General features: G+C 34.6%; 3 protein-coding genes across 6 annotated transcripts; 1 reads left to right on the forward strand and 2 right to left on the reverse strand.

The window, feature by feature from the left end:
- Positions 1–506: 506 nt before the first annotated feature.
- LOC7482254 (uncharacterized) lies at positions 507–7,570 on the reverse strand. 3 transcript variants are annotated; one of them, XM_024610889.2, is made up of 13 exons: positions 7,137–7,570; positions 6,875–7,031; positions 6,129–6,199; positions 5,857–5,916; positions 5,546–5,758; positions 5,045–5,173; positions 3,649–4,335; positions 2,927–3,119; positions 2,633–2,829; positions 1,950–2,054; positions 1,601–1,740; positions 1,024–1,302; positions 507–933 (listed from the first exon to the last, which is right to left on the reverse strand). In XM_024610889.2, exons 1-13 carry the CDS (start codon positions 7,518–7,520, stop codon positions 663–665), a joined length of 2,886 nt encoding a protein of 961 aa, XP_024466657.2. In that variant the 5' UTR covers positions 7,521–7,570; the 3' UTR covers positions 507–662. The 3 variants fall into 3 exon arrangements, with proteins under 3 accessions (XP_024466657.2, XP_002316014.4, XP_024466656.2); XM_002315978.4 differs by having other exon boundaries at positions 2,633–2,826; positions 5,045–5,176; positions 7,137–7,569; XM_024610888.2 differs by having other exon boundaries at positions 5,045–5,176; positions 7,137–7,569.
- Positions 7,571–11,110: 3,540 nt separating this feature from the next.
- On the reverse strand, positions 11,111–12,268 carry LOC7482255 (universal stress protein PHOS32). Its single transcript, XM_002315979.4, has 3 exons — positions 11,792–12,268; positions 11,601–11,692; positions 11,111–11,513 (listed from the first exon to the last, which is right to left on the reverse strand). The coding sequence occupies exons 1-3, from the start codon at positions 12,123–12,125 to the stop codon at positions 11,229–11,231; spliced, it is 711 nt and encodes a 236-aa protein (XP_002316015.2). The 5' UTR covers positions 12,126–12,268; the 3' UTR covers positions 11,111–11,228.
- Positions 12,269–15,716: 3,448 nt separating this feature from the next.
- LOC7485870 (E3 ubiquitin-protein ligase At3g02290) lies at positions 15,717–17,812 on the forward strand. Of its 2 annotated transcripts, none has more exons than XM_024609231.2 (5): positions 15,717–16,263; positions 16,544–16,656; positions 16,902–17,277; positions 17,364–17,473; positions 17,551–17,812. In XM_024609231.2, the coding sequence occupies exons 1-5, from the start codon at positions 16,212–16,214 to the stop codon at positions 17,575–17,577; spliced, it is 678 nt and encodes a 225-aa protein (XP_024464999.1). In that variant the 5' UTR covers positions 15,717–16,211; the 3' UTR covers positions 17,578–17,812. The 2 variants fall into 2 exon arrangements, with proteins under 2 accessions (XP_024464999.1, XP_002314992.2); XM_002314956.4 differs by having other exon boundaries at positions 15,719–15,964.
- Positions 17,813–18,795: the final 983 nt, after the last annotated feature.

The raw sequence follows: 18,795 nt of genomic DNA on the forward strand, positions 1-18,795 counted from the left end.
AGCCATATCTGCAACCGATGATATTTTTTTCGTGTCTTTCTACTCCAGAATCCGGTATTTTTTTTTATTTTTTCTACGTTTTGTATCAAAAATAAAATTTTAAAATCTTGGGGAATCAGAAATTTATTATTTAAAACGTAAGACCAAACACAACTTTTCACATCAAATTTGAAACTTTCATCTATTTTCTCTTAACTTTTTCACTTTGGTCCTATAAGGATATTATTAAAAAAAAGTTGAGGGATGAAAAAAACAGAGCATTAACGCAATCCATAGTATTTTGTATCTTGATGCAGTGTAATAATTTTCCCATGCATTTTAGTGTTTTCTATAATGTATGGAAGAAACGAAGAAACTGAAATAGCTGTTGTGGTTGGTGCAGTGGCTGGGATAGGTCTTCTGGTCTATAGGCTTGTTTCAGGCTCTGGTCCTACTACTAACTGGGCAGGATTTTTGCATTTTACGGCAATTTGCGAAAGAAATAGGACATAGCAAGTCTAAAAGGATGGAGTAAACGTGACTTGTTTAGTTGAATTGTTATCCCCGAATATTGATGAAATTTCATTTCTGGATTGGCAGTAATTTCTACATATCAGAGAATGTTACCCAAACAAAAAATAATAAAGGGAAACACACAAGTAAAACAAACAGCAGAATCAGCTTCATCTTCTTCTCTTCCTCCCTTTTCCTTTTCCTAATTGCCCAGATTTGAAAGCGTGTTCTTGTTCTTGGAGGAAAGCCCTCGCCTTTCCATAATTCTCTGCTCTTTCATCCTCCAGCAGTGCCTTGTCTTTTTCCTTCACCTCAAATATGAAAGAATTGTCCTTCCGCAGTTCACGAGCTGCCCCTTTAGCTTCTCGTTTTACGAGTTTCTTTAACTTTCTCCTTTCAGCCCGTTCACGGTCTGGGTCATAATCTCTACCCTTCACAAAACTGCAGCACAAAATTGCACAAGATGTTTAGCAACATGCCATGCTATGACCAACACAAGAAAATAAGAGGGGAAAGAAAAATATTAATTACTTCTCCTCAAATTTTGGAGCAACTAATTTGATGGGAACTGGCTTCTTTTTCTGCATTTGTAGGGGTTTCCGCATCATATGATGTTTGTTGGCCTTCTTATTAATAAGTTCGGCAACATCTTTGAATTTATCTTGTAACGTTGCTGGCATGTTTTCCTGTTGTGCTACCTCAAGCAACAACATTGAAATAGGCAAGAAAATTTCAGGAAAGGAACTCAACTCTTTATAAATGTCAACAAACCCTTGAAGAGTTTCTACCATAGTAACCAGCACACCAACCCTGCATGCATAAAATTCATTTTTGATAGATTAGCACACAGTGGATATGAAGACAGATTTGAGGAAGAATAGTAATAGAACTCCTCAATAATGTTGGATTGCATCAAATAATCTTAAGCAATACCATGAACATTCTAGGATTGGCATGCATTTGTAAGCAACAAATTAAATTAACTAATGATGGCAATTGCAAGGTTCATAAAAACTAAAATACAGGAATACAGAATAAGGCCACAGTGCCAATGCAAAAAATCCCTGTCTGCATTAAGCACCATCGCAGAAACAAAATCCCTACAAACCTGAAATCATCTGAGCTGAAAAATGAAGTGTCCTCTTGCATGTCCATTACCATGAGGAAATTCAGAGGACGAATCTCATTTACGTGATCATGAATATGCAGCAAGGGCTTGATTTCTTTTAGTTCCATATGATGATAAAACTGCCAAAGTACACACAATTAACATTAATTTCTTCATAATACCAAAAATAGTGTGGCTCTTTTTCAGGTACACATGATAAAACTGCCAAAGTACACACAAGCACACGTTGTTGAGAGCAATTTTTTCTTATCAGGGTGGGGTGGCATAAATTAGGAAAGATAGAATGGCAAGTGCAGTAAAAACCACAAAGCATCAGGGAGTTCTATACCTGAGATTCCTGATAAGAAGATGGTTTTCTTTCTGTAGTTGCCATCAGCAAAGTTCGGAGAAACATTATGGCTTCAGGACAGAACTTCTGAGATTGTTTAGTGATCTGCAAAGGATGCTACAATCAATACTTGAAGCCTAAATGAGAGTGTTTGTAATGCTGCCACTGCAGCACTCTTGAAAGAGGTCGGGTGAGAATTAAATCAAGATGCAAGTTACTCAAATAAATACAGTCCCCCAAATATTGGCCCTTTTGCAAATTTTAGTTGTCCTGATTTTTTTGGCCGCTTTGAAGTCAATGTTTTATAAGGATTGAGTTTCCTACTATATGCTTTAGTATTTGATGAATATTGACTACTCAAGTTTAAAAGGAATACATTAATTAATGTGTAAAAAAGGAACAACACACTATGGTCAACATTAATTATTGGATTAATTGATGTTTCATAAAAACATACGTATTTGTAAAAGGGCCAATATTTGTGGGACAGAAGGAGTAATAAAGTTCTGACTGGAAAAGAAACGCATTTCAGGTATGCCTGTAAGTGCTTAGGCACTTTTAACCACCAATTACAAGTTGAAAACCTTTCCAGAAGCAAACAACAATCAAGGAGGCTTTGCTCCTGCCAAGCACTTCGATATAAACTTGTAGTATAAATGAATAGATGGGCAAGAGAGACATACAGAGAGAACCATGGTACATAAGAAAGAACCAATTGCAATATCACGCCCCGACAAGATGGGACAGCGCATCAGATATTCAGACATCAACAGTATTACTGGGGTCATGACAACATGCCGAAAGTCAGAGCAAGGAAAGATCATGGACCACAACCTCAAGAGAGAGAGCGTTTTCATAGAAGGCCAGCAACTATTCTCTGCTGGAACAATAACTTTCAGTTAGAGATACGCAGAACACTAAGAAACTCGGAATGAAAGTGGAAAGACCATCAATTCTCAAATCATATTACAACCAACCTGTATTCTTTAGAGCCTCACAAAATTGTGCACGAGTTCGTAAGATTCGCTGACGAGCACATATTGCAGAAAAGTATGGAATCTCCACACTCATCTCCATCAGTGGCTTGACCAGAAAATTCAATAACTCAATATTCAAGGGCTTTTTATTTGCTAAGACAGCAAAATACTGTAATAGCACACCATAAAATACCTGGGTGGAAACAGATGGTTATTTACACAATAGCAAAGAGCAGCCACACACACTCACTCTTAGAGTCACACAAAGACACACACACATTATACTATAGTTGCACAATCTGTATTCCCTGTCATTGTCAACACAAAACTGTCACTCAAAACTTATATCATGCTTATTAAAGCATTAGTTCCTAGCAAAAGCAAAACCACATTAATGCACCCCCCATAAAGCTTCTTTCATTGTTCGAATCTTTGGATGTGCCGTTTTCTTCTTATCAATTATCAACTTTCTGCGCAAGTCATGCATACCTGATATGAGTTTTTGTCTATTCACTCTTTATTTATGAACATTAGAGCTCGTGTTTGCATAAATCATGTGCATCTATCAGATATAGGGACGTATAATTGGTGAGGATCTATATATTATCAAACACGTGGAAATAAAATCCTGTTTGTTGCTTTTCACTCCCTCAATCACCCTTCCCTGCCAAAACAAGCACAGACCCACACAAAGCAAAGAAAACACAGCAAAGAATTCATACTTGAATTTTCTTCCGATTTTCTGCTGCAAGCTGTATTGCATTGCTTTTCCGAATTCGATCAACTACCAGAATAACATTTTCATTGGAACAATTCTCCAATATTGCACAAAATTCTTCAAAGCTCTTCGGGGCTTCAATTATATGCGGAATGTCTGGTTGGGTTGAATGCTGTTCACGATTTGCTTTTTTTTTCTTTCCATCCAGAGATTTTTCATCTCCTTTCCTAGGCTCAACAGGTTCAGTTTTCTTTGACTTTTTGTGGCTTATTGGCTCTATTTCTCCATCATCACCATCATGAGAACCATGTTCTTCATCCTCTTCCAAATCTGTGCCAAGATTGTCATCATCACTCTGCTCCCAATCCTTCAAAGATGTAGACTTCTCATGTTCATCATCATCACCATCAGTATCATCTTCATCAGATCCTTCATCATCACCATCATCATTGGCGCTCGCAGACTCCTCAGAAGAATCATCATCTTCATTGTCAGAGTCATCTGCCTCCTTTCTTGCAAGAATCTCATCAACCCAGCCCTTTGTAGTCCCAGGCTCTTCATAAAGAGAAAAGGAATCACCAAGATCATCACCAGATATTGACCTTGGCCTCTGAGCTGACAGCTTCTCAACATCATCATTCTCTTCGTCACTGGAGTCATCAGCAACAAGCATGCGTTTCTTACGATCCTCCTGAAATTTTCAAGTACCATAAAGTTAATAGCTGAGATTTAGATTACAGTGCAATAAAAGTTGGTCAGCGAGCTTTATCAGTAATGTATACGTAAAACAAGGAAACTGTGTCTTTTAGAACACAACAACTTATACCACTATATAAAAAAATCCTGCCCTTTTCAGCCTCTCTTGAAAGATTTCCGTATTACCAAGCTCCCATGCAGTAAAAACTTTTAATGAATAAAGCTAGTTAAAAGCAAACTCCATAGAACATAGCATGGTAGAGCTTGTCAAAAGTATAACTCCATGAAAACTAACATGCATTCCAAAACTCTAGCAGAAGTGTGCCAGCGCATGCACATGGAAAATGTCACCATCCAACAACTCTTCACATAATTAAACTTCCATTACTAGAAATAAGTGAACATTGGAAATCAACATAGTTAATTGTCAGATGTCAAGCAGCTCAACAGTTGCCTCCCAAAAGCTACTGATGTGCTTGATGATTTTAAAGACAGTCCTTTTGGTTTTCCAGTTTGGTGGACTATGAAAGATAACAGAAAATTAATGACAATATGAAGTGCCATTTCACACTGAACATCCAAGATCAACAAGAATCCACCAAGTCAGAGTAATGATGGTAGTAATGCCATGCAGCTAAGCATGTATGCGTGCTTTTCTGCGCAGGCATATGCAGATGCTTTCAAATAAGTGAGAAGAAACATGCCTCTAGTTGCTCTAGTCGTTCTCTCTCCTTCTGGGCAATTTCTTCCGGTGTCTTTGTCCTGTCCGATGGCCGTGCACGTGAATCTATCGCCATCTCGTAAACGAGTTTGTCATAAGAATCAGGTTGTTCCTGCTGCAAATCATATATATATTAAAAAAAAAAAGGATCAACTTCAAGAGTTCAGAATTATGCAAAGTCAATATTAACAGCTATTGGTTTACTGCTTCAAATTACATAGGAAAAGTGAACAAATTACAGCCTCAGGTAACAAAGGTATAAAAGGAATCCATCTTAATCAACAGAAAAGGAATAAAAGCTTTCATAGGATAATGCTTCCCTAATTGACAACAATGTGGCATGCCAAGGTGTAGAGTAAAATAATAGAAAAAAGAACATAGAAATTTTAAACATTCAAAACAGGAAGTAGCAAACTCAGGAAGCAATTAAATTTAGCAACTTGAAAAGGCTTTTCAAGATCAAGAACCGTATAAAAGAAAATACCTGCTTGAAAGTTTCAGGTTTTTGAATAACTGGTAACCCATCCTTCTTTACATGCTCATTAGGAATGTCCTTATTGACAAGGGCCTTCAAGGCATTCATCTTGCCTGGTTCTGTCAAAGAAGACAAGGCTTGAGACTGCACCAAAGATGTGAAGCTTTTATCCAATTCTTCCATCAATTGTTCATTTTCTTCCTTATCTTTAGCTTTTTGAGCCTGGCCACAATTGCAAAAAAAGGGTTAAAATGTAGACTAAATCAGAAAACAGATGTCTCATTTTAAAGCTGTTTTCTTAAGATGAAAACAAAAAACACCTTGAAAAACTTGCTCTTCAGAATAACCTCCTGCATTACTTCCTTCTTAGTTTTGGGTTTCTGCAAAGGGAAAGTCATGCTTTGTATCAGGGTTAAGCAATATTAGATATACAAGAGTTCAAAAGACAGCAAAATTAGATATAACAAGCTTGTAGAAACATCTCAGTTGTCTACTTTTCAGGACATATAATTTAGCCATGAGAATCATAGATAATGGACTCATATTTTGATATACTAATGGCACAAAACTGAGGTCACAAAGTGGATCTCACATTTTCCTCCCCGTCCACTGCATCCTGCGGCAAGCCATGAGCATTAAGTTGCCTTAAGATGGCTGGTTTCTCTGGAAAGAAAAGGAAGGACAATACTTGTGGTCATTAGCAAAATTCCAAATAAATCAAAGGAATAACATAAGAAGGTTTGGCAATCTTAGCATAATAATCAACAACAGAAATCTGGATTGAGATGGTGAAAATCAATGGCATTAAATGAACAGGTTTCCTACAACTGCAAGTGTCTACTAAAAACTAAGGCATGTTGCGCCATGGTAAAACTAAATTGAATGTACAAAAAGGAAAAGGAAAAAAAACCAAAATAAGGTCAGACACTTTAAAATATGATAGAATGTGGAAATTGAATCACTTTTTGTTATTCTATGTAAAATTCCTTGGAAACAAAAAAAAAAAGAGATGAACTTCAATAAGTCACATCACTTTTCCATGACCCGTTCAATTAACATCTATCAAAAAAGAAAACATTTTCCGGATGCTATGGGAGCATACTGAAGAATATCTGGGCTTAATAATTTCTATTCCACAACCAGTTTAACACTTTCTGCTTGAAGTTCATAAGTTCATACACACACACACACACACACACACACACACACACACACATATCCATGGATGGAGCGATCATAAGCTTAACTTGGACATGACAATAATAACAAAAACAGACAGCTTCCAGCATTATAAGCTAAACATAACCCAAATTTATTAACAAAAATTTTAATACATACTACTTGTTCTATCTGCATCAGCATCATCTCCATCATCATCAGACAAGATTTCATCCTCGAAATCATCTTGTCCCGAAAGTGGACCAAGATTCGGAATTGCAAAATCATCATCTTCTTCTCCATCTGATAAATTATACTTGCTCTTCTTGTTTTTCAACTATAACAAAAAAAATCAAATTTAACAAAATAAGCATCGCATGTAATAAAAAAATACAACTTAATAATAAATAAATAAATAATCGATAGTATATATTTTTAAGACCTGACGCTCGCGCTGGGAGCGGATGATAGCTTTATCAAATTCTCCAAGCTGTTCATTTTGTTCTCCAATTCTCTTGTCCAAGAAGACAGAAGACTTGCCGCTCTCTTCATACTCTTTTAACAAAGTCTTCTTCCTCTTTTCAATGGCGCGGCACCGGGAGAGCCCAATACGAAGCTCTTCGCCTTTGCGTTTCTTTCCGAGGATGTCGAATTTGCGGCGGGACCAAATTGTCTCAAAAGGGTTGCTGCTGTTTTTGTTGTCTTTGGATGCAGCGCTCGCTTTCATGGCAACGGAATTTGGGGCTGTCCTGCTGTTCTTCTTCTTCTTCTTGGATTTTGTATTGCTGCTGCTGCTGCTTCTGCTTCTTTTTGATGTCTTTGCCATTGCTGAGTTTGTTTTTTTTTTTTTTTTTTGGTGCAAGAGACAGAGATAGTGGAGATGGAAGGAAGTCTCGTGAATTTGAGGGTTTAGGGTTTTGGTTTGTTTCTTCGGCTTTGACTTAAACATGGGCCTGTTTTCCAGACAAACATAAACATGGGCCTATATTTCCATTTTCTAAGCAAGCAAATCCCATTAAACCGAACTATATAAATAAATACTTAGTTTCTAAAATTTTCAGTACACCTTCCGGGTATTTACCGTGTTACATTGCAAGTCGAGTAAAAAAAACTAAATATACAAAAAATTATTTAAAGTAATGGGAATTTTTTTGGTATGGCATTAATTTAGTTTAGTGTATCAAATTCAAAATTTTTTTGACTTGGCTGTAAAAGGATAAAAATAATTTAAAGATTAAATTAAAATCAAATAAACATTGAAAAATAAAATTAAAAAATAATAAAAATTTAATGTTAAAAGATAAAATTATATATAAAAAAAAAATTAGTCAGGTGAAGCGAATTAGCCACAATAGCCCAGCAAGTCTAGGCCTTGAAAAAAGTCTAACCGTATGGGTCTAAGGCAAGTCCGGGTACTTTGGCTGTTTTTTTCTTTGTAAGATGAAAAACAACATTTTATTCACCTTTTATTTTTTGAAGGAAAAAAAAAGGAAATGGATAATATATTGACTCTGCTAGGCGTCAACCCATAATCTAACTATTGATGCTTAAAAATCCAAAGCCGGGGTTTTTGGGATGAAAATTCATTTTAAAACCTATTTCTATATATAAAAAATACTTAATAAACACCATGAAAACCTCATTAAACCAAAAACAAATTAATCAATAAATAAATAAAAACAGAACTCGACTTGTATTTTATGCATGTTTATATATAAACTCACCATTATTAAGCTTTTCATGTCGAACATAACCCGTTAACACAAAAACTAATGATTTTTATAGTAAAACCGCGGTTAAACTAAACACTTTCTTCTTTTTTTATTGTTTTTCATTCAACTAAAAAAACCATAGGAACTATGAAGAAATGGAGAGGAAAGTATAAGGATGAAAAAGAACTTTCCCCTAGATTTTTTATTGGTCATGGATTTTCTTTTTATTCTATACTTTGATACTTTATTATTGAATCTTTTTTCTTTCTTAAACAAATATTGGACACGAAAGGTTGAAGTAAATAAATAAATAAATAAATAATTTGGCTTTGTTAGAGTATATTTTGTAATTGTAATATGTTAAACTCTCACAAAATATAATAGTAAATCAGTGATTGATATTAGTGGGATGCATCGATGTAAGAAATCGGGATTGCTTTTTAGGATTTAATAACTTCCGTGTCAAGTATTTTCTTTGAATGTTGTTTAAACCTTAACTAGACATGGTTGGATATAATTTATAATATCAGTTTTTTACTAGTGGTATAATAATCTATCAAAATTTTTACATACAATACAATAATTTTTTTAAAGAGATTCGATCTTTTATATATATATATATATATATATATATTATGGTTACGGTAAAGTAATATATTTTCATGTTTTTTCAACCTAAACTTGTTTTTAAAATCATCAACTATAAGAAATATATTATCTGATATTGTGATAATTTTATAGAAAATAAAAAAAAATAAAAAATAAATTTTATTTTCCAACTAATTTAACATTGAAGAATAGTTAAATAAAAAAACAAAAAAATTAAAAAAAAATATATAAAAAACATATTAGGTTTAATAAGTAAATATGTTAAACTCGTGAATTGAGTAATTTAAGTCAATACATCAAACCCACAAACCAGGTAATGGGCTCCATTAAGATTAATAACTTTTTTTTCTAAACTATTGTTTATTTAACTATATGATAATGAAAATAGACGATCACAAAATCGAAAGTCAAACTAATATTTAGATTTTAAAAAAAATTATGATAACCTTATAGAAAACAAAACGAAACAAATTATGAAACTCAATTCTCAATCAGTCTAATGTTGAATGATAAAATAAAATAAAAATTTTAAAAAAAGTTAAACTCCCCAAACTCGTCAATAGACCCATTGACTTTCTAAAATTTAATAATATGTTTTTTTTTCAAAACTATTTTTTAATCTATATGATAAAAAAATAGATAATCACTTAATCTAGTTCAATTAGAAAAAAATAAAAAAAAGTACCCCTCTAAACTCGCGAACTGGGGTAACCAGGGTTACATTGTCAAACTTGCAAATCAAGTCACTAACTCCACAAAGTTTAATAACCTAATTTTTTTTAAAAAAAATTTATTTAACTAAAATTTTTAAAAATTAGACCACACCGCGATGCTAAGATATTTTCTTGATATCAATCTAATGCTGATATATTTTTCTAATACCGTGATAATTATATATAAAAAAATTAAAATAAATCATGATAACATGACTTGTTTTATTAAATTACTTATAAAAACATCAATAAGATATTTATTAAAATAAAAAATATATTTTTTAAAAAATAAATAGAAGCTACCATACAATCAACTACTGGTGACTGCACTTATATCAGATGCACGGAACAAATTGGGTAAATCAGTTCTTCTCTGGAATTGACTTTATCTGCCCTGTAGGCTGACACGCCTGAATTATTAGTGCCGTTGCTGGCCATGGAATGGACCACCCTCCGGGATTTCAACCTCTGATCAGAATGCATACGGCAACGCCCAAACATTTGTGTGGAATTCAGAGGCTAGGAGTGGGGCTGGCATGAAAAGAAAAGTGCTCGTGGAGAAGGACTCAGCAGTACACGACGCATTGCCGAAGAAAAAGCAAACACCTGACCCAACTCATAATGAACACATTGTTTATTGAATACCGAGCCATGTGAGCAGAGGCATCAAAATTAGCTCTGGTTTCAGTTAAGTTGCCTCCATGTTTTAACCTGAACCAGCCGAGTATCAAGATCTCCAAGTCGTCGTGTTATTGAATCAACCTTTTGGGTCCTTCGGCTGATCCATGGGTCTGATTTTCATTTCGAGTAAAAAAGAAAGTCAACTAGTCGGGTTTTGACCGATCAATCGCTACTCCGATTCAATTACGAATCTGTTCAGATGGATTTGACAAACTGATTCTAGTAATTGATTGGTTTTGAAGAAATCAAACCTAACTCGCTTGAACCTGTAGCATTCGAACTCATTTGACTTCTTTAAGAAGGACAGGGCCCTTCGAGGAAGTGCAGCAATTTGATTTGTCTAAAATTAATCCTACAATGTCACCAATTATAGTCGTAGTTGGTCCCATTAAAGTTGCATCCTCAAATTCAAGAGTACGTACTAAACTATGCAAGAATAGCATCTTATCTTCAAGTGACAACAATGGCGGTTCTAGGTGGATCACGGGGAGTACCCCAGCCATGGACCATGGCCTAACCTAACAGAGTATCGCTGTCGTGAAAAACGCTCAGGAACCATGCGCTTTAGACAGTTACTGTAGCATACGGAGGAGACCCTAAAGGAATCAAGGGACCCCACTGTGTCTCCCTTAGCCATAATAGCAGATGCCCTGCATAATTACACACCTTAACTTTTCATTCGCACCCCAATCCCCATCCCCTTTTGATAATTTCTCAGCAGAGCAGACTTTATCATTAATTTACAAACAATGTTACAAAACAAAAACTCCACAGGAAAAAGGAAACATCAAATTGATATGCTACATATGTTTATTATAGTTAAGCTAAGAGCCAGAAATCTTTGTGACGCTTAGTGGTGATCAAGTAACCTCCATGTTTTTTGCCTTTCCTCCTCACAGCTATTGCCATACAATCGGCGTTTTGGATGCAGTATTCCACCACACCACCAGTGACTTTATTGCTTGCCCACATCATGATCAGCCGCCATGTCATGGACCTCTTTTTCTGCCCCAGAACTAGAAGTGCCGCCCCTTGTTTCTTGGCCTCTTCCACTATCAATGGACCTTTCTCTTTTCCTTCCACCACTGCAATCTCAATTTGTATCTGCATGTGCAAGCCACGTTTTATATCCCAATTTCTAGAAATAAATAAGATAAGACAAGCTACCTGAACTGAACTAATCACACTCACCTCAGGTCTCTTCAACTGACACATATTTTTCAGAGAATTTACAAGCTCGCAAGCCCTAGGAGCTCTATCCTTTCGGGGCTCTTCCCCTGTGGCTGCGGTCACAAATGTTAAAACCCTTCAGTTTAATTGCCCAACAATATATATAGTTGCATGATGTAGAAGTTAAAAAAAATAACATTACGCACACCAACCTTGTTTAGATGATGCTTTGGTTACATGAAGAAGAACAACAAGATCCTGGCTTTGAACAGTGTGAGAGAGTGCCCATTGTAGAGCTCCCTTAGCTTCAATACTTGAATCAACCACAATCATGATTTTCCTACCAAGTAACTCCACGGGTTTTTCCAGCTCCGACTTCCCGGACTTCTCTTCTCCAAGGCCGACATTCTCAGGATTCTCTGTCTTTTGATCATTTTTAGTAGAATTCAAATTAGCCTTGGCTTGTATAGGTGGTGAACGGACTCTAACATGAGGCCTAATCCTGTTTAGACAGAAACCTGGTAGTCTTGTGCCTATCTTGCCCATCTCCTGAGATGGGGTGTAAGGAGGCACCGATTATTAATTATAAGAAAGGAGAAGGCGAAGAAGAAGAGAGGAGATTGTTCACTAATGATAAAGGCCAGCTGCCTGTTGCTGAACCAGATTTCTAGATGTTGGCTTTGGGCAGCTAAGGACCATATGGCTATTTATGCTATGCTTTTTCCTTCTTTTTATCTTTCTTTTGTTATTTAATCATGTTGGTCCTCTGTTTCTTTTATTATTTTTTACCTGTGGGGCTATTGAGGAACGTGCTGGTCATGAAGCTGTAGGCCCATCACTCTAAAATTTGACCAGCTAGCTATATACTTCACAATATACGTGGCATATGTAATTGTTAAAGCAGGCAATCGAATGTTTTTGCTAGTTGTGTGCTTTCCACTCTTGTTTCCGACTCTAATATTTCTTAATTTCATACCTAGTTGTGAGGCATACATGATCATATAGACTGTCTTGATCAAATCTAGTGAAAGAATTTTCTGATATGTACAGGGAGCATGGAACAGCTGGTGATGATCATTTTTGGCCAGCACGGTTTGGCTTGGTGGCTGTTGGATTAATGCGGTCTTCTTGCAGAATGGCTCTTGAACGGTATATGGTACCAGATTTCAGAGAAATTAATCGACCTGGAGTCGAGCTATTCACCATTCTCTGTTCCGAGTCGATCTCCAAACTCGATCAGTTATGTTCTAATAGCAACGGATTAGTTCCTTAATTACCCCGCAAGAGATTTGAAAAAAAAAATCAATGTTAATTACACGGGTTAAAACATGAGTACTTGTCCATAATTCAATTGAGAATTAATGTATGTAATTATAACCTAGCTCGTTAAAAAAGATAAAGATTGGACAAAGTTGTCTGATAGTAAAACTAGCTTGAAGTTTAGAAACGGTTCGAATGATATATATTTTATAAAAATATATTTTTATATATATTTTTAGATTATTTTGATTTAATAAAATTACAAATAATTTTTAAAAAATAAAAAATCTCCAACACCCTCTAGATTAAAAAAAAATGTCACCCACCATGCCTTGATATTTCTTGTGCTTTCCATTGAATCGAGGAAAGAAATCAATTAAAAGTAAATTTGCAATAGATGGATTATTTTTGTGTTTAGTATTTATATATGTAGCCTTGGGACTCATTAATTATACGATCATCATAAAATTATTAAAGTAGCAAATAAATATATTAATAAATACTACCACTGAAAAAAGAAAAAAGTTGAAAATTCACCGGAGCATCTATTCGATTAGGTGAGATATGTAATTCAAGAGATTCATTAGGTGAGATCATGGTAATTATTCTGCCAAGGATATCAGAGAAATCCTGTTTACAGTCGTCACCAACCATAGGCAATTAATGATCAATAAAAGATTAGTATTTAGGTAGGGGACACTGATATAAAGTTGTGTTCTATGCAATATACCAAACTTGCTTCAAACGCTAGCTAGAGCTTCATCATTTCACAGAACATTAATACATTATGAACTCATAAACTAAGCGCTTGAATTAATTTTGTGTATACTTTTGGAAAGAGCCATGCTCATGATGATGTAGTCTTGCAAAGTAAAACACTGTTGAGCTTAGATCGAATATCAGAGAATAAATTAAAGGGAGCTCTGGGACATGCATAGACTTTCCTTTGCAAAATTGGCAAAAGTCTTGCATTATTTTTTAAAGTAAGCTTCAACTACCCTCACTAACTTTGTAGATTTAATTAACGGGTAAGAGGTCCTTTCAGCCCTTTCATTGCATTGCATGTGTGTGCATGTAAAGATGATTTCTGGACTTGCATAGTTTCTGAATTAGGTCGTGGCCACCGCGAGGCAATCCAGCAACATGAAGATTCTTCCATGGATGGATCATATATATTGGATTAAATTGGTGGTCCTGACTTTCCCTTCTATTTATGCTCCGAGCCTTAATCACGATCGACATATATATGTACTGGCTAGAGCCAGCAGCCCCAGCAAAGTTTTCTTGGATACCAGATCCTAGGTTACACTCACCACCTTTCACTCGATCTTTGCAATTATCATGGTGCTAGCTATTCATCCAAGTAATGGAATATATCTGAAACTAATTTAAGAAAACCCGTTTAATTTATGTGAATTGTGATTTTATGGGCTTTAGTTTTCAGCAGAAACATGCATCAGCTAATGAAGAATTTATTAATCAATACACACACACTCACGTATTGGTAGAAATTAAAGAGTGAAATCGGCAGCGAAGATTTACATGTTGCTTCGAAGTGGAACGCAAAAGTGTTAGTCCCGGACTCCTGATAGTCAAGAAAGTAGGTGCTATTTATTCTTTTGAGATAATATAATACCCTTAAATTGTTTAAATGACTATTATATACTTATATAATACAAGTAGATCTTCTATATTTCCAATATAATTTCTTAAATACGTGTTCTCTCTATTTAATTTTTAGGCCTTTTCTAATATAAGTTTCCTATATACTTTTTTTTTTTCATTTTCCATGTTTCATTTTTTTTTCATTTCCCGATTCAATATCTAATTTCAAATTTTATAAATAGAATATTCAATACACTTTTTTTTTTTGTTTTTTTAGACCATTAGAGCTTTTCTTTTTAGGTAAACCTAAAAAAATACCATCTAACTATGTAGATAGTCTCGATATTGCCACTAAATGATTCTTTATATCAATCTTACATAATTTCTTAAGAGATTTTAATTAAAGACTTCTATTTATTTTTAAGCGTCCATATTTTTATTCAAATTGTACTTTTTTTTAAAATAAAAAAAGACATCATTTTGTTGAATATTAACGTTCCGTTAAGTATTTTAATAATTGTTTTTTGAGAAACCACGCTTGTTTAGTGATAAAATTAATATAAAAAATAATTTGAATGTAAAAATGATAATACTCTAATAGTTTAGTGGTATATTTGATGTTTGCCCTTTCTTTTTACAGCACCATATACTTTTTTTTTTTTTGAACACCACCATAGAAGAACCTTTGATTTTAAGTCTACATAAAAATAAAAATAGCATGAAAAACACTTTTTTTCCCCTCATTCACATAATTTATAGATCATGGCTTTCAATTTTTATATTTGATTCAATAAAAAATAAAAACATGACTACAGTATTGCTTGCAAATCCCTTTATAATTAAAAAAAAGCCTCTATCATTTTTTTTTATCAACTATTAGAAATGAATGTTCTATTTTTTTAAGCCGTGAATGTTATATTTTTTTTTAATATTTTAACTACTGATATAATAATATTTAACAAACTCATAGAGTCCATATACCTGAGAACTAGTATTAAGCAATCCTCTTTAAACTCCGGGCCATCCCTTGAAGTTACAAATGATGTTTCTGCATTATGGCGTCGTATAATTCGATTGTTGGGTATATTTCGGTTGGGCCATTTTGTCTGGGTCAGGCACTGCTCGCAGATAATCGAGACAAATAAGTTCTGGGCTGCTTCTGGTCCAAGAGTTTGGGTCGACAAGACACAGCGAGACAATGGCCTGTAGGAAAAGGTTAGCAAGAAGGACCCACAAAATCCTTTTCGTTTCTCTCGTTTTTGTCGGCGAAGAATCATCCGTCGCTACGGGTCGTCTTCCAGCACAAACGTCTCGACTTGCGAATCTTGATAGTACTAGTCCCAGTCCAACTCGGATGTCTTTTCCCAGTCTTTTTTTTATCCTTCTCTTTTTGGTTTCTTCCTCCCTAAATCTTTTCCTTTTTTTAATGATGTTTTCGGTGTCAACGAATAGTGTTAATTCCTAGCTAGTTGATCAGCGGCACTCTTCTTTTTTTGATCTCTCTGTGTTTTGATCACTAGGTATGTGTCTGTCTTCTCTTAATTAATCCACAAACACATCATGTTTCACAAGTCTTGGTGATCAATCTGTTTCCGATGATCATCATAATAACTGTATGTCATCATCATCCTCCATAAACATCTTCATGAACAATATTTAACGATCCCCCCTCTCTCTCTATATAGTTGATGCTGTTGATATCTAGCCAGTACTGCATTACCTTTAATTGTATTTAGAACAAAAGCTTCTTTTTTTCCCCTTCTCCATATGATTAATAATTATCAGATCACTACCCTTCAACTATATAACCACAACAGAAGTAAGCGATTTCTGCTATTTCCATTATTATTGTTTGATACCTTTGCTATGATGTGGAATGTTATAATATTCTTTATGTCGAACTTTGGTTTTGGTCCAAGTCATTCTTAATTTCTTATAGCATATAATTACCATACATTCGTGGGTTACTCTTTTGATTCGATTAACAGATTGGCAAAGTAGCTAAGTATTCTTTTCTTTCCGAACTGATCAAATTCTAGATTACATATATTGATTCAGAGCCTAAATTTAAAGAGAGCAGTTGCATTATTTAACTGCAGAGGAAATTCGGAGCTGGATAATGGTTTCTCTTTGTTGTTGCTTTCATAATGATGACCCAGGAGGGAATGTCAACAGTTCCCACAGGGGCTTCATGTACACATTATTCAACAAGGTATATCTTCTAGTTAATCAAACTGTACAGCTTGGCTTGCTATATTCTCATATGATTAGTAATCATGCTAATTTTTAAGAAATCAAGCCAGAATTATCGCTCCAATTTCACACACCAAACTGTCCTATTCATGAGTTGATTCGCAGCTATTTTCAAATGAATTTGTTGTTACTACTAATTGAAAACGTGCACTTTCCTTCTATATCATTTCCCATGATGCATCTTACACCGTCCTTTTCTCACAGTACGCAGCAGTATTCAGCAACGAGGAAACTCCTGCCCTCCCTGCACACAACAGAGGGCCACCAACCCCTTCAGTGGAATCCAATGCAGCAGTTTTTAATATTACACAATCCGAAACTAGCATGATTGCTCCAGGAATCTTGCCATTCGAAGCCAATCCCGGACCCTCCAATACCGCAGGCCAAACACACCAAGATACAGAACGAGCAGTGCAAGGTAAAGACTGTATTGCCCTAGAATTTGTGCCCGAAGAAGGTAAATCAAATGAAAACAATCCAAAGGCCCCAATTAGCGTCTCAAAAGAAAAGGCAGAACCTGGAGATCGTTACCTTCATGCATCCATAGACGAGGAGGATGTTTGTCCCACGTGCCTAGAAGGTGATCAATCGGTCACGTTTTCATCAAACTTTCTTATCATTTGGGTGGAGTCTGTTGATTTTCTCATTTGAAATATCTGTTGGCAGAGTACAGTGTTGAAAATCCAAGGATAGTCACGCAATGTAACCACCATTACCACCTTAGTTGTATATACGAGTGGATGGAGAGAAGCCAAACCTGTCCTGTTTGTAGCAAGGTAACGTGGACCCTTTTTACCCTGTTTTTGGCTGGTTTAACGCGTGCCGATACATATTCTTACGGTATATCTTACAGGTGATGATATTTGATGAAACAAGTTGAATTCGCAGTAAAGCTTCCAGATATTGAAGATGGGCATTGGATATAAGAAGGTTTTCCTTGGCAGGCCCCCTCTAGACGTTCATAATTTCATTATTTTATTTTGTTAAATTTGTTCGTAAAGAGGCGAGTTAGTGACTCATTTTTTTATGAATTTTATTTCCCTGTAAAGTGTTTTATGGATTTGATTCTTGCATTATTGGTTCCATTGAAGTTTTGAATTTTATTGCCGTATAAAGTCTTGAATTACTATTTTATTACAGTAATTATACACCAATTAATTAGATGGTTGATTATTGTTCTACAAAGACAAACTTGGCTGAGGAAAACGCCTCACCACTGATTTCCATCTTCCATCCTTGTTTTTTTCCTCCTTAATTACTCTCAATCTGATTCATTTCTTTTTTCCCCTTCTTATCTCTTGTGATTGCTTGTTACTCTTAAATCGAAAAATAACTATAGGGAGTGCCATCCATTCTATCCACTTAAATTGGTTTCCATGCACTGATTGATGATCACTTATTTAATTTCATTTTAATATATTAATCTCACTTCACTAAATCACTTCAACAATATCATATTTAATGTGATTGTCAATTTATATATATATATATATATATATGAAAACATATTTCCATTCGTATATAGATAGAGCACGTATGAGTAAGTATTCATGAACTGGAGATATTTCCATTCGTATATAGATGAAAACATATGCCTAAAATTCTTGTATCTCTCTAAATTAAATTTATATTTTGTTTTTTAGTATATGATTTATATGTGTGCGCGCGTGCGCAATATTTTATGTATTTTTATTGCTTTATTTGACCTTTTGCTTTTTATATGACTAATAACTTTTTTATTTTATTTTATCTGTAAAGAAATCTTCAAACTAATCCTCGCACGTCAAAACTAAATATTTCTATCCAATCGGGTCTTGACATAATTTGTACATTCATAAAAATATATTTTATATGTTAATATATTATCAGATGACTTGCTTGAATTAATTAATAAAAAATCATTTTTTTTCTGCCTGTTTTTTTTTTCGGTATAATATTGTTTGATATAGTAAAAAAAATTGATTGGCATTGAAGATTTATTGTGTTTACATATACATATTACTGTTTTATACATCAACAAAAAGTTGATGAACTTATTATTAAAGATAATACGATATTTTTCTCAAAATCCACTAGTTATTATAAAACTCATCAGAGA

Source organism: Populus trichocarpa, chromosome 10 (assembly GCF_000002775.5).
Source record: "Populus trichocarpa isolate Nisqually-1 chromosome 10, P.trichocarpa_v4.1, whole genome shotgun sequence".
In the NCBI taxonomy this organism is placed as follows: Eukaryota; Viridiplantae; Streptophyta; class Magnoliopsida; order Malpighiales; family Salicaceae; genus Populus; species Populus trichocarpa.